This window comes from Falco biarmicus, chromosome 4 (genome assembly GCF_023638135.1).
Source record: "Falco biarmicus isolate bFalBia1 chromosome 4, bFalBia1.pri, whole genome shotgun sequence".
NCBI lineage: Eukaryota > Metazoa > Chordata > Aves > Falconiformes > Falconidae > Falco > Falco biarmicus.
Genome location: NC_079291.1, coordinates 103,377,314 through 103,404,610, shown reverse-complemented (window position 1 = coordinate 103,404,610; position 27,297 = coordinate 103,377,314). Strand labels below are relative to the sequence as shown.

The 27,297-nt window shown below is 35.3% G+C and overlaps 1 protein-coding gene across 4 annotated transcripts in view; it reads right to left on the bottom strand.

The window, feature by feature from the left end:
- ERC2 (ELKS/RAB6-interacting/CAST family member 2) overlaps positions 1–27,297 on the bottom strand; it is a 521,691-nt gene that overhangs the window by 265,128 nt on the left and 229,266 nt on the right. For all 4 annotated transcript variants that reach the window (XM_056338313.1, XM_056338316.1, XM_056338314.1 and 1 more), the window contains one exon: positions 10,953–11,088. In XM_056338313.1, the coding sequence (XP_056194288.1) occupies positions 10,953–11,088 (136 nt within the window). The remainder of the gene's footprint in view (positions 1–10,952; positions 11,089–27,297) is intronic.

Here is a 27,297-nt window from a genome sequence, read left to right as displayed (position 1 = left end):
ATGGTTCAGCTTGAGATTTAAAAGTTACCTCCTTTTTCCCTTGCCTTATCTGTTCTACCATCCCTAATTTTCCTGGGTAAATTCTGCCCAACTAAACTCAATAATTAAAAAATAAAGGGACTGGCAAAGAAAGTCTAACAGTGAAATTTGGTCCCAAAATCTTCTAATGAAACCTATCACTTGAAAGCTTCTCAAAGCAAGATGTGTTTACAATAAATAATTTTAAGAAAACTTTCAAAGGTGGGAGTCTTCTAGACAAGATTATGCAATGAAGAACCGTCACCTCCCTTCTCTTTCCAGCCTGTAACACGAGGTAGTCAAAGTAATAGTGTGTAAGGCTATTACACACTGGTGTAATACACACTGGTGTAAGGCTAAACACTGGTAATGAGAGATAAGTGGTATAAGTCTGGCTTATTAGCCACCAACCAAAATAATTGTGCCTAGGCTTACCTCAAGCAGAACTTTTGCTACTGACCAGATGTATTAGTAACAGACTTGCATGCTATTCAAAATGATCTGCAGAGAGTGACAAAGCAGCAACCGCTAGCACCGGTAAATACAAGACCAAATTATGAAACTTGCTAGAAATCTGAGCTTGATGCAGACCACAAGGAGGTTTTTGAAAACCTTTTTATGTTTTCATCCAGCCTATCAAGCTTTCAACAAAAAATTGTTATAGCCCATGGATAAGCTATGAATGCAACAAAGTATATGGAGATACAGTTTGCATAGAATTTAGCTAATCAGTTGTATTTTTAGAATATAATTACTTTTTTGCTAGTTTATATATAGGGAAATAGCTTTCATTTGTGAAAACTAAAAATAAAAAAGCATAGGTAAAATTTTTAGGCAATGCCTAAATTGGAAAATCTATGCTAATAGGCATTTCCATTATATTGTTTTTATATTACAGGGTTAAACTTCCTATATTCATCTTATATTGAAGACAGCTACACAAATAGGGTCAGACATTTTATTGCAATTTCACTTTGCAGAATTTCAGTCTAAATCATTGTTTTTGTCATTGATTATAATTTATGTAATACAGAGTGTTTAAATACGTAAGTTAGTAAAATATTAGATGAGCTATAAGTCAATGCAAAAGTTAAAAATGAACTATACGTGGAATGCTATATTGGACAGTCATGTGCTGAAATACTAACATGTATTATAATGAGGTTATTGATGTAGAGTTGACATATGACTTGATTTGCAGATGCCCTACTGACTAACCTTTGCAACTATATCTCAGTGTAAACCTGTGGTAATTATTGCTGGGTAGGGAGAGTTGGTTTAACTGAACTATTTCTTTTGATGCATGTTGAATGTGATTGCCCCCTGGAGACTGCAGGAGTCCCACATGTGTGAGTTATTACATAAATACTGAGGGGGAGAAAAAAAGGTGTATCACATTAAATTTATCCTTTCTCCTATTATTGCAGTTTTGTTTTCCCAACAGGTTCTCTTCCTTCCCGTGCCTTGCCGTATATGCCCTTTTCAACTAACAAAGCATTTATTAAAGCACATGGAAGAAATAACTTACTTAATCTAAACATAAAATACTTGTCAATAATTGCAGTTCACAAATTTCTAAATAACTATGCTAGAATATACAAATTTAGCTTCGTTTGCTAATCAAGATGCCCAAGTTTTATTCTTGGGTAACTAAAGTCAGTGAATTAAGATTACTTAGACAACACTGGAAAATATTATTTTTCTGACTTAACGGTAGAAACTGAGAAAGATGAGAAAGTCAGTATTCAGACTTTCTTATATGGGATGCTCTAGAAGTCCTTGTAATAGTGCAAAGGTTGTACTAATAATTATATATAATGTTCTATAATACTGTGTCCTTGCTTAGAAATCCAAAAGTAATAAATTCATGTTATTTTATACATACTCATATAATTTAATACTCTAGATGAACGAAACAACATGACAACTACATATGACAGTTGTACTGATAACGTCTTACCCATTAAACTTTTTTTATATGTTATAGCTGGTTAGACCAACATACCACAGAACACCGAGTCACTTTTGTCAACCTAGCAATTATGACAAAGAAAAAAAGATTTAAGAGACTGTAAGTCTAGTAGAAACTGATCTTCAAGTGAGATTTTCACAGATTGTCCACAGGGACATTTTATAACAAGAGTAGTTTTGGCTTCTGGGGATTACATTGCACAATGAAAACAAATGTCAAAATAAATCCCCAAAGAAAAAACCCACTTCTGGTATTGATCCTCAGACCTACCAATCAACCTTCCTGCCCTCTCTAGACTCTCAAATACTTCTCTTCATCTGAAACCTTTTAGAAATATTTTCTTCAACATAATCTTAAACTACTGGCTGAAGTTCAACACACATTTCAGCAACACATATGGAATTTATCCACAACTTATGGAACTTCCACAGGCCAAGGAAGGAAAATTCTTAAACATCCATCCATGTTTGCAATCTGAATTTATATTCATTTTTTGTTAGAAATCTGAAGATAAATACACTAGCTGTGTCCTCGATAGTCTTACGTGTGTTTGAACTGATTAGTCTGATTTTTGTAAGTATGCACTAATCTGGTAGTCAATTTTTAATATATTGCACTAAATGATCACAGGGCCGTTTATTTTTTCTGTTACCCACTGCCTGAGTCTCCACTCAAAGAATTTTATATATTTTGGTTATCAATGAATCACAGAAAAGACAGTTTTGTTAAGTTCAACTTTTTCAAAATGTCCATTAAAAATTTATGTTCAGCTGCATGAAAATGACTGCTTTAAGAAAATTCAATCCCTGCCTTTTTCATAGATACACACAAGAGAAAAAAAGTTCCCTGAACTTTAAGTGAAATTTATAAGCTGTACATTTTGCCTAAGTCTAGACATTCTTGAGGTTGTAGTTATTAGCTATGCTCTATCTGGGCAAAATCCAGCTATAATTAGAGAAGTAGACAAATGCCAAAGGAAGTACCCATGAACCTGCACACAGTTGTGTCATCTGCTGTGCTAGGTTCTCCCCATTGCTAGTACATAGTTCTTGCTTCATAAGGGTAAAACTATTTCATATGTACACTAACACTAATTTTCCTTCAAACTGACAGAACTTCAGCTTAAAGATAAAATCCTACAGTCCCCAAGGAACTTATAGCTTGAAAACAGAAGCATACAAGAACGTATTTTAGTTTTCAAGCAATAAATTGAAGAGAATTCTGTCGATGTGTTACAGAAAGCTAGCATAAAATATTGACTTTTCTATTTCTTTGCATGTTAGTTTATTAATGCTGTAGACTGTATATGGAGAACTTAGGCAAAAATTTCAAAAATTGCTCACTTGCACTTGGAATCAACTCATTTGTTTAAAAGTATTTGCAACAGCTTTAACAAATGTATCCAGTCCAAAAAAATTACAATTAGTGTGAAACTCTAGAAATAAGGTTGATGAAAATATTTCTACATGGACTACAATATTAAATGGAACATCTACAACACAAGACCATCACAGTCTTTGATGTAAAATGTCAGGTGCATTATTAAGCTTCTGCTTTAATTGTAGAAAAGTTCCGGTAAAATAAGTTTTTAAATCACTGCAATCATAATAAAAACACCTTTCTGTTCTGTATTTTCCATAAACAAGTGGATGGAAACTTTAAAGGGAGAACTTCATTCTAGCTGTAGCTTACCCCATCTTCTGAATTTGTCACTGAACTGCTAGGAAAACCTTATGATTCTTTATTAACTTACACTAAAGACTGAAAGACATGTTGCAGCTGACACGTACACAGACTTGCAAAACCCCCCTGCCCTTTGTTTCAAAATATTTGTATCTGAGAGCAGAAATCTTAGAGGTAAGATCTTCACAAGTTTTGCATGCAGGCCACATCTTATCCTTTCTCTTGCCTCTCTACATATTTCCCAAAGTCCATCTCCATCATATCTCATCTGTATGTTCTGATTGCTCATAATATTGAGAAAGGAAAAATCAAGAGTGATCACCTATTTCCCCTTATTCTGTGCCCAGGCCTAAATGAGAGGTGGGGAACAATTCCCACCATCAGAGCTAGACCACAAGGTGTTTTTCACGCATGCACTTGAAATCAAAGAAGAATGGTGTAAAAGGCAAAATCCCAATCTTAGCTCCATCTTTCTCCACAAAAAGACCAGCCTTCTGAAGACAGAAAAACTCCTAAACACTTGGAACTATTAAAGCCTTCCAAAGAGGTATAGGTCCACCTTTGGATGCACGCTTAAACTAGAATTCACTTTTAATACAGTAACTCATGCTTTTAACCTCTTAAAAGGTTGAGTTTTCTCACTGCATATGTATTTCAGCACTAATAAATACAAGACTTTGTTTATGCAATGAATTCTCTACTGCCTTATGTCAGCTACATATACTAATACCTGTCTGCATAAGTCACGTCTGTTTCCTCTGTCTCTGAACTGATTACACTGCTCTGTTCATTTTTATTTACAAGACTTCATCTCATTCCCTAGCTTCCTCTTTTTTATTAATATTATAGTTTCAAAGTTTTTGAGACAATGCAGTAGGAAATACACTGCATTAAGTGAAAAATCATAATAGATTGATGCCAGGTATAGCCCTTGTTTAGGCCATCCTTCTTTTTTATTTTAAAATGGTAAAACCATACGGTAATGTGCAATGTCTTCAGGATATTTTGTATCTCTAGAACTATTCTGAAGATGAAAATTATATGCTGAAGCACAGAGTGAAAAATAAACAAATCCAAGTTTAAGGATTCACACTGACTAGCTGTGAAATCTCTTGGGTTCTATTTTTAGCAAGTAAGATATCAGAGATATTCACATAGCAAGAATCAGAGAGCAGTTAATATTAACTACCCAGTTCTTCTATCTGTTTTGTTAAGACTTTCTCCTAATCATGTTTATTCATTATCTAAAGACTAAATTTCCAGCCAGTACATAACTATTGAAAAACTGAAATTTTTGCCTTGCCTCAGTATGTCCAGTGACAAAGCAAGGCTAATATGCTGGACACTTTAAAAAGAGAAATATTTACACCTGGGAAACTTACATGTGTACACAATCTGTTTTATGGTACTTCAGGCTTAGAGCATTGATCAAGCTGCCTGTATATGATATTTGAAATAAATGAGAACTACACACTGTCTCACTCAAAATCAGTATTTTTAGTCAAATATTACTTTTCAGCATGTGGATTTCTGCCGAAAGAAAGTCCAAGCTACCTGTAAGAGAATCGTGACAAATAACCCAAGCATTTAAAACATTAGGACACTCAAAAACTTTTCCCGTATATAAACCAGAAGAAAGGGTGGAAATACCCAGAAGCTGTGTAGATCAGAGCAGAAAAGGGTATTAAACTTTTAAACTTTTTTCAGGGTCATCCCTGTACCTCTCTTGAGACATGTATGTGTCAGACAGTTCACATAAGGTTTCCAAAGAGGAAGTGTTTCTGAACTTAGCACAGATATGATTCCATAAGGTTCGATTCACTTATGAAAATGATACTTTACATTTCTGAAAAGTATAATAAGACAAAAGTGTACATTTAACTTCCTTTGAGGTTATGTGATGAGACATAATGGGAATATTATTACACTCACATTCTTACTGTTTACTCTAGAGAAGAGAAAGGACATTGTTGTTGTTATTACAGCAGGTTTGAAAATCAGAATCAAAACCAAATCCACTCAAGTTCTCAACATTATGCAAATGTTTTCTTTCCCAATTCAACTGAGGTTAACAGTGTTACTGGAACAACCACGTTCCATACAAGAATCAAGAAAAACACATCTCAGGAAATAAACATATTTCACATCTATAACATTTCAAGATCCTGCAAATAGATTTGAGGAATTATGCACAACTTTATGACATGATACTTGCATATTTCTTGGCTCAGCATTTCTCAAAAAGGCTTATCTTTTTAAGGTGAACAAAAAACAGAAAAATGAATGCATGTTAGATACAACATTCTCAAAAAAATTCACGATAAAGTGTTCAAGGGCCAGGTCTCCTGCTGTGATGCTTTATGTAATGTATGACCATCACGGCTGGCAAGATTTGCACAGGTCTGCCCTTGATTTGTGGAAGGAAAAAGCAGAAACCTCACAACTATTCTTCATTCCCAAGAAATAATCTAAAGTCTGACTCCCTGATGTTTCCAATTTTACAGTGATCCAAATAACCCCCCAAAACCACACCTGAAGCATCACTCACAATTATTGCTGATAGCTGAGGGAGACCAAAGTGAATTCCCTCCCCAGGCATCCCAGGGCACTCTCCATCACAGCAGTGGCACTGGAGTGCTGTGAGATGGGGCCATCAGAAATTCAAACTTGACCTGAAAGCACTGATGCTAGGATATGAACCAGTTTTGAGAGGCTTTTATCTGAAAAGATCGTGAAATATGTCACAAATAGACATGATGTTATAAGCCTCAGGAGCTATTGTATCCTATTGAAGCTTCAAAGAAACGACAGAATTCTGAACTTTGTCAGACCTACCAGAAAGCAAGTGGACAGCTGAATGGGTAGAGCTTCAACCCCCACTTGAGCTGTACAAAATGGATGGCAATTCAACAGATTGCTTCAGTTTGCCCTGAATGATGCCCTGAATGGTCCATGGACAATTATACTAGCTTTCTTATTACATGTTTCCCAGGACTTCTGCAAAAAGATTGAGACTTGGCTGGAGTAAACGTAATTTGACTAGTCTAATTGCTCTTATTTCTCAGCTGAGCTTATCACAGCTAGCTAACAGCCAGTTTATCACAGCTAGCCAACAAATACAAACATTACATCAGGCCAGAGAATTTTAGGATATACTTTACCTTAACAGCTCAATACAACATTCACAAATGTAACAAGTACACTATAGACACAAGAACTATCTGTTATAAATGCCTATAAACATAGGGTGCTTCTACTAAACGTAGTAGAGAGCATTATAAACAGTAACAAGAAAAGGTGGTCAGATATCTATAGTTTACTAAGATGTTAATTCAATATTGATTGAAATACCAATTAATTTCATTTTTAATTAGCAGGTGTATAGTACTTCCAGAAACTTCTTTTTCAAAGCACATAATATATCTCACATCATGTGTCTCCCCACAAATTCTGCCTCACTTAAATCCTTAGATCACCACTACATTTTAATGTACATTTTAATAACTCTACATATTATTTATAAACCAAAATTTAATATAAAGAGTGATCAAGTATTCTACTCTGTCAGATTGTTCATTTAGTCAACTTTTATATCCCAATTTGAATTCTCTATATGTTCACATCACTAGAACTTCAGTTTATATTTGGCTTCCTGGGGAAAATATTTTATGCTTGGGTGGGTAGGAAAGAAAATAAATTTACCTATTACATACTGCATTCTATGTATCCTTTTGAACACATGCATATATAAGTTCAAATCTAGGACACTTACAAATGTAGCTGCATACTCAGACCTGCGGAAAGCAGGTGGGTTCCATCCCTGCACTCAGGCATTTGTGGCTAAATATTAAAGGAGTAAATGTTTATCTTAAGCTAAATACACGACACAGTTTTATGTGACAACTTACAAAAGCCTCAAGTCAAAATTACCCTGAAATAACAAGTCATACAGGCCAATCAAAATCATAACTGCATCCACTAGTGCTCTTGATCAAAATTTTTTAAAGGAAAAACTTGCATTTTAAGAGATACCTGCTCTTTAAACAACTCCACAGAGGAGGAGGAGGTTTTTTTAAATAACTCTTATGAAAAAAAGTTCCTTTGTATACCAAGGCTAGTTGACTGGAGCTTTAGTTTGTTTGGCTTTTTAACCAGGCAACCACCTACTTATCAGACTCATTTTTGTAATATTTGTAACTGCCTTACACATATAAAACAAATAATACCAGTCAAAAAACTTTAAATCAAAATACTCTCCTATAGCAGAATAAATGCACATCAGAGGCATGTTACCTCCGCTATTCAATGTCAAACTATTTGTTTTACTTCCAGGATTCACTATGGTGCTTATGTAGAAGAACTAAAAGCTCCCCAAACCTTGCAATGATAAGGAAACCTTAAGCTTCCAGTATGACGGCAGGGAAATGTTTCCATTAAGTATACATGTCATATCATGAGCTTTTACTGAAACAATTAACTTTGTGTTTCATTTTTGAAAACAAACCGTAATGAACTTCCACAGAGAATAGTAATTCCTTTCCCTCACAAGAACAACAGAAAAAAAAGGACACTTTATCAAGCCCACTTTGGAAGGGGTTGCTTGATGCAGTGAAATGGCTTCCTGTACCTACTAGACCAAAGCAACTCTCTAGCTTAATTTACTGGGGAAGGAAAAAGCTGCCAGATGTTCAGCAATTTTGGCTGCTTTTCTCCACACCTCTCCATTCACTTTGCTCCCTTAGGGTTTTACTTGAACATGTCATAGTACTGTAGAGTTAAACTTCTACTTGCAAATGCACATCTCCAGGTGTTTTATGGCTCACTCTAAGTCAAACAAGCCATTTTCAGGGCTTTGCCTTCCCTGTGATCCATGCAGTGACAGCCAGTCTAATTCATTAAAGCAGCAAACTGCAATGAGAGAACACATCCAGCCCTGCACGAACAGAACAGTTAACATGAAGGCAGACATGGGAAGAAATAAGCCAAGGAAATGAGGAAATGTTTTAGACACAGGAAATAAAACAACTAGTTATGGCAGCAAACTGACAAGAGCAGCAGATTGCCTGTTCTGCTTATGCCAGAGAAGGCAGGATTAGCTGTACCAGCATGCCAGCAGCACAGACAACCAACACTCAACTCCTCCTGTTGTTCTTACAGCTACTGGAGGAAGAGTTGGGGAATGCAAAGCACCTACTGATACACAGAAGCAGCTAGGATCCTCTCTTTCACTGTCCTAGCAGCTCAGCAGCTGTAGGATGGGCCATGACACATACACACATACATTACTGAAAGTAATATGTCGAAGCACACAATATTAAATTATTAACATTTTAAGGCATAGTAACAGAGAAATAGTAGTTAACTGGTTTTCATGAACTGTTCTGGGTAAATGCTTTATAGCCAGCTGAACGGCACAGAAGAGCTATACAGCAGCGGGTTTTTCTTTCTAAATTCAGGTTATTCAGCCGTGCTGCTTTCATTTGGTAGACCGATTCTCATCACATGACTTGAAAGCTCCAAGTATAGCAGTTACTTCAAAGACCCTAGAAATTACTTCTATTCTCTAGTGATCACCCCACTCTAATAGATTTCCAAAATAATATTGGGAAAAATTATAGCTCTAATATATTCTCTTTATTGAACCACATTAATTGCAAGTAGCTGCTCAAAACTGAAATTTAATTTTGATATATCATATTCTCAGGTCAAAAACTTCATGGGGTTTTATTGCTGTATCATGTGTAGTAGAATGCATGGTGATGTAATCATATGTAATGACCAAGGTCATAAAGTATACATAACACTACACAGATGCATAAAGAAAATATCATTTCCTGAACTTAATTCTGACATACAGTTTCACCAACTTAAGCCCAAAGAGAGGCATGGTGTTAATTTCTCCATTTTGCATATAGGAACACACGAGAAATACAGTAGCATATGAAACAAGTCAAGGTCAAGTTCCATCTACTGGAAATTTTGAAGAAGACCATTATATCAACCGGAACAAAGCAAAATTGACATTTTGCACAGTAAATCAGACTTGCCTAGAAACACTGGGTATGGAGACATTTACGTTGTTGACAAAAATCAATACTTTTTTTCATATTTTCTCATGGTCAGATCTCAGAGAATATTTTTAAGTCATGCATCAAACTCGTTTTGTAGTCTTTAATACAAATTCCCTAATATGTAGTGTATCGTTTAACCAGATGAGCTAATTACCTTTCAAATCTCAATGCTTGAATCCAGTGACTTACAAACTGTAGAAACTTTCAGCAAAAGGTTAAAAGTCTGTCTTAAATAAAAAGATAGGACTACCTTTTCTTGCCAACTGTAAGGAAAAGGTTATTGATGTAATAACTGTGCAGTAATGATTAGTAGAGATGTGTCAAATTAGACAGCTATAGCTACTCTATGCTGCATATAAATACATAAGATAAAAACAATCTTTGGTGAGGATTCCAAATTCACCATTAACCTGTTAGACAACCTATCCTCACCCTTTTAATCTACTACACATAATCTACTACACATGCATTAACTAACTCTACAGAGAGTTAGTTAATAAGATCAAATCACACCCATTAAATGATTTGAGTATGAAACCAGATGATGATATCCCTGCTGATATAGAATTTCATTCCCAGACAGTGGAATTTAACGTGAAGAGCTATATCTAGAGACAGAACAGGGACCGACTCATGGGTCTCAAATGTTGTTGCATTCAATCTCTACACACGAAAATATGGCACAGTTTAGTGCTCTTCAAAAATTAAATCGTATTTTACAGAGCTAATCATCCAGCTATGTAAATGCCTGCCAAGGAAAAAAAGGAAAGAAAAAAAAAAGAAAAAAAAAAAATCACAGCACACTACTACTCGATATTCAAACATGCTGCACATTCATAACCACACTATATAACCTTACTGTGGCTTGTGGATATAATACTGTGAATAGCACAGAAACAGAATCCAGAAAGGATAATTACCCTTCTATTTTCTGACGCTCCTCAAAACAATAAGGACTTGTTTCTAAATAAGTAAAATACAGTCCTTGTGAGGAGAGGGCTTCAAATTATATTGCTTTTTCCTCACGCTAAATACCAAATATTTCATGTACGCAACTGAAGTTAGTAGTACATCTTCTGGTAGGACAGGTGAGAGCCATAAGCTCTTTCTGGGAAAAGTTTCGTTATACAGCTTGAAAGGCACACAGTGGAACAGAAGTGTATTTTTTTTCTTGATGGTTATAAAACACAACTGAAAAATAAACTCACTTGTAAATGCTGAGAATTGTCAGTCATATTGTCCTCTCGCCTACGAACTTCTTCCAACAATTGTGCATTCTTCTTTTTCTCCATTTGCTGATTGTGCTTCAGATTGGCAACCTTCTTGTTTTGGTCCTTCATATGTCTAAGAATTGTATACACATATACATTAGGGTTAATGACTGCAATCACTTCTTTTTCCCTATAAATTAACTTGTGACTATGACACAAGACATCGTTTCTCCAACAGATACAAGTATTCCAAGTATCAGATGTAAACAGTAAAACTTCATCTTGTTTTCAAGATGGCATATCAAAACAGGTTTAATACCATCAGATTATGCAACAGTAAAAAGCATTTATTTGGGCCTGCAAGCTTTTTTCTATTGATTGCTCACAAATACTTATACATGTTCTAAGTACACAGAAAAATTGCAACAATCCTTACACACTCAGTGAACTTGGGAACAATTTTAATGGGTGTTCTAAGCAGCATTAATTTCAAAGGAAGCAGAAGGTGAAGGTGATGACTGATGTGAAATTCTATTTTTGAAAACCTGGACTATAAATACAATGTTTCTGAGGATGAAAGTGTGATGGGGTAGAAGGTCAAGTCATAAATGCCATGAAGAATAAAGAATGCTTTTACAAATAGCTTTGTACAAAAACATTACATATTTATCTTTTTTAATAACAAGACTTCTTTCTACAAAAGATTATCAACAGATTTAAGAGTAGCTTCTAATGAAAATGAAACAATATCGCCAACATATATTTTATTTTGTTAAGACTGTACTCAAAAAAAAATTGTTTCAATGTTGAATTATCTTTTGCTCTGGATCTTACTCATTAAGTTACCAGAAGCTTTCCTGATTCTGTTACTTAGAATACAACCTTTCAGGAAAGGAGGCACACTAATTTTGCCTGGCAGGCACAGAAAAAATATCCTTGCAGAAATGATTTCTATCTGCTTGGATTCTCAGATACTGTTTTTTCTACTTTTTTTGACTTTGAGGAATTTGATCCCTTTCATCTATATTAAAATAAAATCATGTGCAAATTCCTAATGAGATGTGCTCACTAATCCTATTTTGGCAAATGAAGAGAATATTATGTAGGGCCCAAAAGGATCATGGAAACTGTCTCTGTTCCTTCCACATTAGAATTTTCAGTAAAAAAACCCCAAAAGTTAGAGAATACATTTCTTGCACTTATTTTATTATGCTAAAGGAACTAGGGCATTTTATACTTACTTCTACCACTAGTTTCTTTGTCCTACCACTGTTTTCTTCACTACTTATTTATACTGAAAAATTAACAATGAATCTGTAATCAATAAATGTTGCCATGCTATTAAAAATTCTTAGAAGGCACTTCATATAAAAGTTTGTAGGTACAATACATAACAGAAAAGCTAATATATTTTTACTAAAAAAGAGCTGCAACTTGCTTAGAAATATAGAAGAGGGTAAAACTAATTCAAATAAAAATTTTTGCTTTTAAAAAGAATCCACATCAAGCTCACAGATAATTTTTCTAGAAAGACAAGTATGAAAGACAAGTATGAATTCCTCTATTTGAAAAACAGATTTATCCTGTAGTTGTGCTCAAGAGTTTGCATCAGCCTGGTAAGGCACAAAAAGATAGATTAGCCAAACTGATAATCCATTTACAACATCTGTGTTTTGTACTCATTCGTTAATGTTAGAAATAAAATCCATTAGGACTATACATATCATAAAACTAAAAGAATCCCCAAAAAGACACTCTAACCAGAAAATAGACCAGTTTCGGGGGGGGGATAGAAAAAAAATCAAGGCTATCCTTTTAAAATTTATTTCTTTTTAGTACAATCATTTCTAAATTACAGAAAATAGTGACTGGAAGATGAACAGTTGAGCTTATCTAGGTTGAACGAACTCTAGTTGGGAGTTAGCATTCTACAATGCTAGAGACTTTGAGACCTTAAGCTGTACCTTCCTTAAATAGTCTCAAATATTTTTTATAGCACCCTTATATAGTTCTAATTAACTATACACCTAAGGCACTCTCCTCCTTTAGACACACCTTTAACAAAATGACAAGGTTCATAAAAAAAAACTCCTTTTCCCCAGCTCAAAGCAACCGTCAGTACAGCACTAGAACTGTGTCTTGGTAGGTTTCTGACATGTTTAGATTCCCAAATCAAGTTCACTTGAGAACAAAAAATACACTATACGATGGTGAGAAGAAACCTTGCCTACATGAGACCTACCTCAATAGACATGGAGTATATCATAAATCACCAGTATTTTATCAGAGTGTTTTAAGAAAGGTTAATTTTCTGAAAAACACAACACCACCACAGCTAGCCAGTAATAACCAGGCAACATGACAGCGCTAAAAACAGCAGGGATATTTCTGTCAAAGTTATACTGACATATTGACAAAATCATCCCAGAAACCGCGTGCCCCAGTTTAAACTTGTTTCTAGGTCCTAAAGAATATAATAGGTTTAACTATTGAATTGTATATTTTTAAATAAATTTATTCAAGGATTTTAGAGTGATGCCCTTTGTCTTTCTAATCAAGTATACAAATATACATTAGATGCTCTGTGCAGCTTCAGTTGAAAATCAGTTCTCTTTCATGGATCTGTCACATAATTGTAAGCATAGACCTAAACAGCATAAACCCAAAATTAATACTAGAAAAATTGACTTTCACAACTACATATATAAACACGGTATTTGGCAGAAATCCTGGTGGGGTTATATGCCTTTGTGCTGTTAAAATATAAAATGCTTTCTAATCTAATGCTGAATAAATTATAAATTAATTTATATTAAATCTCTGTAAAAAGTTCAATTTTATGCCAATGCTAACTGTCTCTTTTGTAACCCTTCCCTCTCACGACCTCCCATTGCAGTTTCTGTCTAAGTAGAATTCTGAAAAGTAGAACATGGTAAAGTTGCAATGCAAAACATCTGGTGTCTGTGATATGCAAAATCTTAAAGAGAAGGAAATAAAAGAAAGCTGTGTCATAGCCTCTCTTTCTTCCACAGCTGACTACATGTCTATGGAAATGAAAATGCTAACAGTTAAAAAGCCAAGCTGAGTAGGTTTTTAGGCCTGCATTAAAGGTACAGGAGGAGTTCAACACAGGAAATTAATACAAGAACACATTCTCCACCATTATTCTTTTTTAAACAGCGAATATATCAAACATAATCCTTGATACAATGTATTTTTTGAGTATGCTTGCTCTGGTGTTTTTTCACACTTCCCTGTTTCTAAAACACTTTTTAATAAAATAGATTAGTATAAGCAAAAATTATGCATGAGAAACAAAACCACATTTGGGAACAGTACACAATCAGCACAAAACACCATATGCCATTACCATATGGAATATAAAATACCAACATAGTTAGTTTACTAGTAGTTATGCTGATATGAATAGTTGAATCTACATTATTCTTTATCATGAGGTATTAGTTTCATGTGCTCTGCTACACTGTTTCAATTTAAAGTAGTAAGACCACAGAATTCATTGGACAGAGTAAAATAAATAAAACATTACTGGTTACGATACATTGTCTTCAGAATCTGAAATGTACACCGCAGGGGCCTGGGCAGTAGAATTGATCTTACCATCACACATTAATCATATTCTGGTAGTAAAATATATGCAAAAGTATTCTTTGTTTGATAGTCTAACTGCCCCAAAGCAGTAAGATGAAACCCACAGCTTTCTGATTCTCCACTTTGCTATAGTTCATTTTGAAGTTGGGTATATGTTACCTTATAGTGAGCTAAATTCTTTAACCACTAAACTAGGCACTACAGTCATCTCAAGCTAGTTATTATGGAAAACTATGCTGCGTATATAATTTTACAAACATCACGTAACTGGAAAGCCAGTCTTCAAACCAGTTCTAAAGCACCCAAGCCCAGAGCACGCTAAAGCAGTGCCAACACCACATCTGGTTTAAAGCAATGATGTTCTGAGCTCATAACATTTAAGGAGGAAAAAAGCAGTCTAAAGAGCAGTGTAGAGAAGCAACACTTTACACAGATGCTTAATCTTGGCCAAACATTAAAATGGCTAGTTAATATCACTTTTTCAGATAACAAACTTAAATTTCTATTTGTGTTTCTGTGGTTATAGCCAGTCAGCAATTGCCATAAAACAACTAGCAGCTTGATCTATCGACAAAAAAAGAATTCCGAATGGACCTAAGCTGTCTTCAAAATGGAGCTAGAATGTAAGCACATCCTGAATAGTTTAAAAGAAAAAAAACCAAAACAAAACCACACCCATGCCACATAAATACTTGGTGACAATGATATTGGAAGTTAATAAAGAAGAGATGAAGAACATTAGATATAAGAAAAAATTCTATATAAAATTTGATTCTAGTACATTAGACATTCTCTCATTCCTAATGAAGACTATATAAAGTAAAATACTTCTCTAGAAACTGCCTTACTGTATTTTAAACTGAGTTTATTATTTTTTTTAAACCTATATCAAGCCATTGCTCTGAACTGTAAATACACAGTAGACCATAGCTATGCTACTCCAGTAAAAATTGGCCAGTCACAATTTCCCACTCTACTTCCTCAATCTTCTGGACCTGGGATAATTTTTATAATCTTTCTCACAAATGGAACGCTCCACAGCCATTAATTTCCACCTCAGCTGGGCACTAGACTTTAAATAAGGTATCCAAACCATGGCAATGCCTACATCTGTTTTCCTCAGCATCCCACAACTTTCAGAAAGATGGTTTTAAACTGCCAAGACAGGAATCAATAGACTATAACAGCTCCGGTTTCTGATATTCCTGAAGAACCATGAAACTATGACTGCTAAATATTTAGGTGTACTTAGAATATCATATATATCCGCACAAGGTAGGTGAAAGGAAAAGAGAAAAAAAATTCTTACACAGCCCTATAGTTTTGTCTCTTATGAGTCTGGACCAAGGAGCCCAGAGCCCCTTAACCTTGCTGTGCAAACAGCAAGAGGCCCTTACATCAATTACACTTAGCCATTCATTCTATTCAATTTTTTAATTGATATGTCTTTGTAAGAAATAGACATCAGTGTCATGGAGATCCAGACCCTTGATCAGCAAAAAAAGAAATATTAAAACAGTAGTAGCACTTAGTTCTTGACAGCATGAATATTACTAATTGTAATGACTATGTTTAACCATGTTATTTTGTGTTTTTTTCTTGTTCTTCTGGAATAGCATTCAAATTGATCTTGTAGCTCCAACTACAGTACATTTAATTCCTTCAATAAAACTATTAAAGACAAATATTAACATTGGAGTTTCCACGCATATGTATCTTTCAGATTTCATTTTACAGTAGTGCAACTGTTGTCTAAACTCCAATGCTTTCATCTCTGATAGCTATAGAAAATCACATTATTTCATTAAATTCCTAGCTTTAATTAGCCACCTGGGTACGTTGGCCAAAAAATTGGTAATGTCAGCCAAAGATAAGTGTTACATGCTTAGTATAGCCTTCACACTATTTCATAAAGATATTTTTTTCCCTCAAAGCATCCAAAATTGCAGACATGAAAATACTCCCAAGAGAAAAATTTGTAACATTTTCTAAAGCAATATGTCTCTGTAATATTTTTCATCATATTAAACAATATTACAATGGGAGCAGCTGTCTCAAAGTCCATCAAAAAATTCTCCTGTATGCTAGGAACCTGTACTCCTCAACAAACAAACAAAACAAAACAAAAAATATCAGAGTGCAATAAACTTACCAAAGAATATTCTCAGGAAAAAATAAAGATTTTACTAAATACAACAATTTAGTCAAAACAAGTAATTTCTATAAAATAGGAAAGTCTCAGAAATACATTTCAAAATTTAATTCAGTACACATTTTAAATAATCAAATATTTTCAGCTATTGTTCCAGGCATGCGCTGGGTAGAATATTACCAATATCATTACTTGCAAGAATTATTTTTTTTTTTTAACAGATCATCTCTTTCTCCTTTATAAATAGTCCACACCTTTACAAACGATTCACATGGGAGCAATAAAAAAACCATTAACATTTCACTAGGCACTCTGGATCTCAGGAGCTAGTCACGCAGAAGGACCTGATCCTGTAAATCCTGTCCATGTGAATGTCCGCTCTGAACTATATTAATTCAGCAAGACTCATAGAAATATTCCCAACAGTTCAGTTCTCACTGTCTTAAAAATGACAGTACACATAGGTTGTCATTTAAAACAACAGCATAAGGGTAATTCTTTAAAATTCAGATCCAACTACATTTAAATCCATAGGAAAGATTTTCCATTAAGATATGAGCAAAGTTAAATATTTTTTCTGGCACTTTCCTGGAATACAAATGTATTTGATACTTTCAACGTATAAACCTGAACAACAAAGATGGGTTAGACACTAGCAAACCGTAAACATCACAAGAGACACTGTGACACAAATACACAAGGACACTGTGTAATCACTTACAACCCACCGATGGATTTGTCTGGGGAAAACAGGTATCATGATGACCAGAAAACCTATATGCATGACAGGCCAAAATTTTGATATGACAACGAAAACTAATATACCACAATTTTTCTAAAAGAAAGCCCTCATGCTTGACTGCTAATTTTTTTTAATGTTAGACTCTAATCACCTTAAGATTTATGATATGCTAATAAAAAACTGAGTAATATCTTTCTGTGTTGTCATTTGCATTTACAAAAACTTCCAGGTTGTTGGGTGGGGTTTTTTTTGTAATCCAGATTCTATAACAAAGAATTATTAGCATCTAAAAAATCTTTTAAAATTTGGGAGTTTTTCTTATTCCTAACCTTTCTTATTTTATTTTTGTTAACTAATACAATTGTCATGATGATATAAAATTAATACTTTCAATGCAAAAACAAAAGAAATCATCCCAGCCAATAAGAAATTAATTACTTTGACACAGCCAGCATGTCCAACAGAGCTTAGTTTCTAAATAACTTTTATTCTTTCTCCCTTGATGGCAAAAAATTATATTGCGATTTACCCTTTTTCATAACACAGATGATGCTCAGAAGTTAGACTGCTTGTACATTCCAGGTTAAATCACTCATCTAGCTTTATGCCCTGATATAAAATGACAAATAGATTCATAACCACAGGAAGAAAACAGATGAACATTTATTAACATATAAAATAATAACATTTTATTTCATAAGAAATTTCCCTTTTTCCTTGTAAAATGAAATCTACTGACTGTAAAGCCATCTCACCATTGTACAAAATTATTTTTTTCTGAGACATCCACTGACTAGTAAACGTCATTTTACAGCAACACAGAATGCAACTATTTATTGCCAGTACATTTGTTAAGAGTGAGAAAAGAATTAGTTTGCCCAAAGCTACACAGAAGAAGAGTATTCCTCATTGAAGTAAGGTATGTCAGTACTGCAGCATCATAAAGAAAAATGGGAAAAACAATGATACAAAGCAGCTGCCTGGTCCTCCCAACAGGGAGTCTTCAAAACACAGAAGAATGTATATATGTTGCAGGCCTAAATGCATTAGTGTGAACCGTTTCAGGGATGCCCTACCAAAATTGATCCACAACCCACACCAACTGCAGATTCACCACTGATACGATATGCTCCACCCACAGAACAAGCAAGGTATGTAGAACGGAGCCTAAGAAAGTCCCAAAACTACAATTAAGCGATTTACCACTTCTAACATGTCACCCCCTCCAGAGTAATTAATTATTACATTTGAGGTTTTTCTCTTTGGATATTCTGACAGTTTGATGAATATCTGTTACTTTGTTTAAATGGGTGCCAAAAATTGTAATACTTTCTCTGCACAGCCTCTTTATTCCATTTGATAACATTATACAATGCACCTGAATTCTGAAAAACGTAAGTGGCCAGGTACTTCCCTGCTTTAAGGAGAACATGGCTTATACTGGTTCATCTGGGACTGAAGTATAACATTGATGTAAATCAGCTCCATTCTCTTACTCCAAAGCTATTGCACCATTTTGAAAAAAAAAAACCATTTCTTCTGCTTCTTTTGAATTGGGAGTCTTTCTGCTTTTAACGTGAAAATTTGACAGACCAACATAAAAAGCTCACAAACCAAAAAATAACAGGTTAATACAAACCACTACATGGTGGTTACATACAAGTAAAATGTTTTTGAAGACTTCCTTCTGGGGTGGGGTGGGGTTTGTGTGTGGAGATCATTCCTTGATTCTTGTTTAGACAGACTCAAAAAAAACCCCAAACAAACCTGATTTTTTTCCATGTCTGTTATCATAAAGGCCACATTTTGGAGGAATACTTCATCCCCAAATCCCAAGGGATTCTTGTCTTTGCATGTCTGACTAACCTATTACCATCCTATAGAAAAAAAATCCTGTCTATCCTGTCCCATCTTTGCCCTTTTTGCCCTCACTATTCCAAAGCAGAAAATCTAACAGATCTTATTCCCACTCTTCTCCTTTTCTCTATAGAAGAACTGTATTTTCCCCTCTCTACCACCCACTGAAAAGGACAAGGGACGAGACTTCAACTGCCTGAACTAATTGCCTTTTTAACTGTTTAAACACCTAAACTGTGTGCAGAACCCCATGGCTGATCCTGTGACACGATTTCCGTTTTACAGTGGTGCTGTAGAACTGAAAAAAGCATCTATTCTACAGTGACATAAATGGGAGTAGCTCAGCTTCCTTAGCATGTCTATTGTAACATGGGATGAAAATGAAAGTTTGACTGGATCCCTCTACAGAGACAGGAAAACATTGTCACCCTGAAGCTGGATTGCCCCCACTGCCAGGAAGGCTAAGAGGACATCAAGACCTTCCCTTACAAAATAAGCTAATACCAATTGAGTAAAATCTTGCTGCCTTTTAGACAAGAAAATCTGAAGGAAGGTAATACTCTGGTTAACTTTGGCCAAACTGACTTTATCTTTCGGTAATAAAGGCCACTATTCTACTACACCCCTCAGAGATATAATACTGTGATCTCTTACTGAAGAAGAATGCTTGGTCTTCTTTCTGCCATTCACCTGAAGCTGAGACTAGGGCAAACTCCATTCCATAGCTCATGCTCCATCTACTCACCAGGAGAACTGAGAAGCACCCTTTGTGTTCTCTCTATGCTGATATAAAGGACTGGAACAAAAATGACCAGTACAAACAACAGGGAAAAAAAGTATCACTCAAACCAAACAATATTTTTAGAATCTCCAAATAATTTGATTCCTACATCTTGAATTCTCTAGTTGAATGCAAAAATGCTGAAATGCCCACAGTTAACAGTTAAGATAAATGAATTTTTGGTACATTCAATGTTTTCATTATGTTCCCAGCTCCTGTTACCAATGGATTACATAGCTATTTCAGTCTCACTCAAAGGAGCAAGCTTGCAGCCCACAGAGATCTCAAAAAACACAAGGCAATTCTACTCCTGGGTAAAAATACCCCACAAATTCAAATACCCTTTTTTTTCCTTCTTCTTCTTCCTTGCCCCCCCCCCCTTAAATCTCATACTTTCAAATGTTTGAAGCCTAGTTTAAGATTTCTTAATACTTAAATACTTAATATGACAGCGCTTCAGTGTGACAACTATTTTGACTCCAAATGCACCACAAAAATACATTGCTGCCTTGAGAGAACCAACAACTCTGCCTGGTAGAAATAAAGCGAGCGTCACAGAAGTCACTGAAACATTTCTCACCTCAAAGACAAAAACGTGGAAGAGTTTACCTAACACACAATCTGGGAAGTTTTCCAAAATCTTTGTTTAAGAAGTGTTTAGTCTGACACAGTTCCCTCCAAAGCTCTAGAGGGATGCTAGAAATATCCACATGAGGATAATGCATGAATGAAAAAGACCTACTAAAATCCTGTTCCAAACTATGGTTCATATCACTTTGTTTCAACACATATCTGCACTGCAACCACTGAAACTCAAATACAGTGCATTGCACTACTGTCTTTCTCAGCACATTCTTACTGGATGACACTTTATATGAACATGTGTGAAATTCGTACCAGAAGATTCACGTGTCATACATCTCTTTCGTACACCCAGGATTGTTGTGTATTTTCTTCTGTTATTCTTCTTTAAAAACAAAAAAACAAACAAAAAACCCCCAAAAAACAAAAAAAAACCCAAAACAACAAAAAAAAAAAAAAACCCAAACAAACAAAAACCACCACAAATACTGCTGGTGACCTGACACTAGATGAGAAGGATATCTGATCTCATATAATATGCCAACTGCTTGCTCAGCTATTTTATTAATTGATACCAATAGCAATTACTGTAACCAGTAACTGGAAACAGTTTGTTGCTTGACATTTGCAACCAAGAAGTTGCAGTCCTGCTGCTGCTTCATCAGGTCCTTTCCAGTTCCTGTCCAGGCAACCTTTAAAAAAAAAAAAAAAGAAAACCCAACCAAACAAAAACAGCGAAAAAAATCCCACCAACTCTTGACTCTGTCCAGCTATTCTGGGCATCCAACTGCTCCACAGCATGTCCAGCTCAGCCTGACAGCACTACAGCAGTCAGGATCAAGTCTCCTCTGTTGCACTTCATGTTTCATTACAATTTCCTTCTCAATAAAATCTTTTGACTGCAACTCCTGGCTCAACCTAGCCATTCTCAGGACCAATCCAGCCATTATCATTCAATACATAAATCAAACTTTCCATGCTTTTGCAGTAACCTCTTCAGACCTCAAAAAAACCCCAACAAAACCAGGTACACTTTGTGTGATTTCTTGTTTTGGCATACTAACTTCCCCTTACAAATTCAGATCACAGCATTTCAGTCCAGTCACAATCATGTTGTCTAGGCATGCTGCTCTTGGCATTATGGAAGCAAACGATGCAAGTGGAAGAAGTGGTTCTACCAACACCCCAATTCCTAAATTTAGTTCCTCTGTCTCTTTTCAGTCACAGCTTTTTGAGGGTAAGCTGTGCTATCTCACAAAGACCCTTCGCTCACATACCCCTCCACTGTACACAGGGAATCCTGACAGCATTGCACCCAGGCAGTCACCAAGCTCCCCAGTGGAGTGCTGTACGGCTGCTTGATTCACACATCCAGGCAGTGAAGAAATATGCTCTGTGGATCTTCCCCTGGGGGAAACTAGTGGAAGCACCAGGTCTAGAGAAGGCTCTGTAGCAGCACTCTTTTTTGAAATTAGTAACTGTGAAACAGCAACCAGCGGTTCCTTATGTTTTCTCTTCCCCAACACAGAACTGTGGTGTCAAGTCCAGCCCAAAGCGGGCATTTTTTTCTTCAGAGAAGCAGAGCTTTCCTCATATCCCATATCCATGCTGCATATCCATTTACTTCCACAGAGTATTTACACTCCAAATCAAAACAAAACAAACCACATCACTAAGAAATTACAAAATATCCTTCCTTATTTAAATAGTCCATTTCTAGTGTCTCAGAAATTATTTTAACCTCTGCATTCCTTTAAGCAAACTGAATGGCCAAAGTATAGAAGTGAGTAGACCAGTTCAGGAGTGAGCAGGATAAAAATGAACAATGCATTATCCTGTCCCAGGGATCCAACCATATCTATCTTTTTATTGTTTACCACTATAATTTCTGCTTATTTTGTAATTTATTATTATTATACTTTTCTTCTTTAAGAAAGCAGAATTCCAAGGACATAAACTTTCTACTTTATTATTTCTTAAATGAAATAAAATGTAAATGCACATGAATTCAAAACCACGCATGTAATCAGATAAATCTAAATAATTTCTTCTCAAACCTTTATCTCTTTCAAAATGTTTAAACATCAACATGTTCACAATGTTAAAATGTTGATTCTGTATATGTAGCAAATGGACTAGAACAGAAAGACATGACAACAATCTGCCTGTTATCCAATGTGACAACCGTGTTTTTCACTCAGAATAACCAGTCTCTCAGAAGAGTAACGTGTATCATAGATTCTCTCAGTTTTCATTAGTACACTATCTCAATTTCTCCAGGGAAATTATCTTTGAACAACATATCACTCTGCCCTTGGAACCATCAAACTGACATTTGACAAAACTGTGGAAGGCTTGTAAGTTAAATATAAAACTCCGTTAAACCTTGCCTTACTCATCTCATTGAGCTCTAGCCTCCTATGGAAACAATTAGGAAGACCAACATCAGAAGCTGGTGGGAAAATTTCTAGCACTGGTCATTATATTATACATGGAAAAAATATCGATCACATTTATCTGCAGGCAGAAAAGTTTGGGGAGTATATAACCTGCTGTAACCTAAATGGAAAAAAAAAAATTCTGTACTGATTCTCGTGCTCAGAACATTTTGTATTGTATAGGTAGATGCACGTGGCAGGGGTTATGCCAATGTATTCAGTTTTCTTGTTTACCATCACTATCAATAGCCAGCCATGTTATAAAATAGATGCAGCATTTTTCTAATCATTCTAAGCTTACACAAATAGAGATGAATAAAATGACAGCTAAGAACATATTGATTACAAGATTGAAAATTAATAGATCTGCTTCTTCAGTTTTGACCTTGATGACGATTCAAGCTGCAAAAACTTAACACTTCACTGAAATCCCACAATAAACTCTGATCATATGCTACAACTTCTATAGGACTCTAGGGGTGAAAGTTGGCAGGGTTATGAGGACAGTTTGCTTCAACAAGGTCAGCTGTTTTTTTAGGTCAATAAAACATAACAGAAATTGCACCTCCAACTGCTGAACAAATGTTTCTGCATACCAATCATGAAATTCCAGTGAAATCAAGCATAATGACAACTGCATAGCATAATACCTTTCTTTAAGCTCTCCCTGGCTATAGAGGTTTTCAATCAATGTTGAGTACGTTTTGATAGAAATGCCAGAGTGGTTACATTCAGACACTAATTTCATCATAGCCAATTCCAGAATAAATGCATTTGATTAATTTCTGAAAGAAAGAAAGGTTCTGAAAATAAATTAAGTATTTTTATAATTCAAGTGTAATAACTGTTCACTCAAGCACATTAAAATGTGCTTGTAGTAGATAGACAATAAACTGAAAATTTTTGTCCAATTCGTTACTGCAATCAATAAGCCTCAAATTTCAGAAACAAAATTTTCCAGCTGGAAAGTAACTTGGGGTTGTGATGTGCATTAAAGCACATCAGGAAAAAAACCCTCTTGCCTTATCAATGTTTTCATAATGAGCCATCTTTTGCCATACAGTTCAAAGGCATCCACGTCAGAAACTTTCCTGACACGTCTGAACCATGAAATGTGAACTGTGCTTGGTTTGGAGACAAAGATACCAAAACTCTCCCAAACTGGCAAGCTCTGCTTCTGTATGAACAAAGAACAAAGCAGTGCAAGAAGTATACATCAACATAAAAGTTCTGAAAACTCCAGATCTAAACACAATATAAAGGCAGATTGGACATTTGCCATGATTCTAGTCAAAGGTACTGCATGCCAACCTGATACTATATCTGCAAATGCAAAACTTTGGTAGCTGAAAGCTACCTGCAACGTCTTTGCAGTATACACTCACCTTTGTACTCCTGTCTGATTGATCTGTTAAGAAGTAAATACTTTCTACATTGATAATGACTGAAACCCAGGTCTGTTCCTGCCTAAAGCAAAGCTCCTTCAGCACAGGAAACAAAACTCTGTGCAACCTTCAATCACCAATTTCAGAAACTGAAGAGTAAGGGATGAGATTAGGAGTACCGAACTGTCTTAAAAATACCTGCCACAGGAGAAAATAAATAAAGCCACATTCTGAAATGAATGGACCCATAGTCCAAATGATAAAAAGTTATTTGTTTCTAAAATAGCAAGTATATACTTTAAGACATCACTAACTTACACTTTACAGCCATTCATAAGCATGAAAAAGGGAAATTAACATCAAGGCCTACTAACAGAAAAAAATACTGACTAGATAAATTTTTACTTTCAACAACCACAATAAGACATGTAACAATACTTGATAAGATAACTCAAAAACAGTGCACAAGCACAAATTCGAGCTAAACTAATCTAAAATCCAGAAGAAAAACATGGATCTGACTAGATGATGCTACATACAAAACCAGCACATAAAACATACACATACATATTGCCTCCCTTGCAGTTATGTGCTCGTCCAGAACCTGCACCAAATAGCTAAAAGTTTCTGAACCAGAAGCTGAACTAGTCCAATTCATTCTATTATGTTTGTAATAACAGTAAAAGGGGTGATGGTAAAGTATTAGGAATAAGGCTCCGATTTGTGTATACTATTGTCATTATTCAATCCATTACCTGCTGGGTAGAGTTGTCTACTGTAAAGCTGTTGCCAATGTTGAACTCCCTAAACAAAGGTAATAAAACTGAAAGAAGAAAAAAATCTGCACACATAACAACATATGAATTTAATATGTTGTTCATAAACATTTTTTTCTTACAGGCAAAAGCATTCTTTCACTGTAAAGTTTCTGATCTAGAAATGGTATGACCAAAAACTTCACAGTAAAGACAAGCAGAAGAAAAACGAACCAAAAAAAGGGCAAACAGAAGTTGTTATCGAATCAAAATGGCCAAATAAATGAAGCATCAATGAAAACCTTAATTGTGGAAGGAGCAATTAAGTAGGAGAGCAGAAAATACTGACCTGGAAGTCAAGCTGTTTGGAGTAGGGATGAAAGCAGCGGTTTGGAGAAAAACAGATAAGGAGGAAGACAACAGAAGAGAATAAAGGGAGGAACACATTAGTTCTTTAAAAATATAACAAGCAGATGTTATATCAGCAGATTTTATTAAAATAAAAAAGGGGGGAGAAGGGAAAGCAAGAAATAAAATAAAATTTCTGTAGCAATATAACCTCACCGTGCACTGAATAAAACAGAAATTTTAAAGTAAAATTGCATCTTGTCATTTGTGGCCTGTGGAAAGCCATCCATATTTATAACCATCCAAATGCACACACACAGACAATGCAACAAATAAATCAGATGGATATTGGTAGTGTTCACTGCCACACAAATATCTCTTTATATACCATGAAGTCTTTCTCTGAACCAACATAGGTTTGGTGACCCACATTCATCAGGTCTTCCTGTGAAAGCCAAAACAGTTAAACAATTTGGCAGCTTGTTCAAAGATACCATCTAGAAGTTCACAAAGCACTGCACCTAATAATCAAAGACAGGGATTTGCCCCCCCACCCCCAGAAATTACAGCCCCTTCTAATGCTGACAGCAATTTTTTTCTTTAGTCTGAAGGTTAATTCTTCATCACTGAAAATACTCTGATGCTTGATAACTTACTTGGTAAAAAATCCTTAATTGAAAGAGCATGTCAGGTAAGGCAAAAGAAATCCCTGCTAGACTAATCCTTAAAACTGTCACTAATGCACAGTTTTTCCTTCACTTTTGAAAAGGAAATTTTAAAAAACTACAAAAATACCTTTTTTTTAAACACAATTAATCCATATGCTGATGTTTTGTCATTTATGCAATGAATTATCAGTGCTGTGTGGACTTATAGTCATCAGAATTCAAATCCAACCCAATTCAGAATGAGTTAATTGTAGTCTGAACACACCAGGAACTTAAATGTGCATCATCTATAGCGTTATTACCCAAAATTTACCACTGCATATGAGATGTGATAACAAAAACCCCCAAACTTTTGTCTCATAGCTAGTATAGTATTTTAAAATGAACTTTAATATTGGAAGTTATACTGAGAAGCTACACTCAACCAAGCAAATGACTAATCATCTAACATACCACTGGAGAAAAGCAGACCCAAGATTTTGAAATCTACACTACGCTCTCATCACTTTCTTTCTCTTTTTGCCCTAAAATTATTAATGGATAATTGATATCCATTTTATTATGTGCCAACACTCTGTTACTGAAATCACTCTTCTTTCACCACAGTGCTTACCCCTTCATATATTTATAGAGAACAAGCATCCCTGCTTGTTTTGCCAGAGAAACAAACCACTGTTGTTTGGACTCCTCCTGTGACATGAGCACTCCATTCCTTTCATTACCCCACCAGCCCTCTCTGCACCTGTTTCCAGTTTTAATTCAACCTTCTCAAATATGACTGATGAGAAGTATACAGCAGTGTTCCACATAGAGTCTTGCCAGTGCTTGATGACATTAATACCTTCCTGTCCTTACAGCAGACATTTATTCTGACATATCAGGATTCACACCTCATTATTTAGATGTCTGTTTCATCATTTAGATGGCTCATAATGACACTGCCATAAGCAAATTTACCTAATCTTTCTCTTCCTAAACTGTATGGAGGATTATCCTCAGCTTACAGCAGGCAATTTTACTGG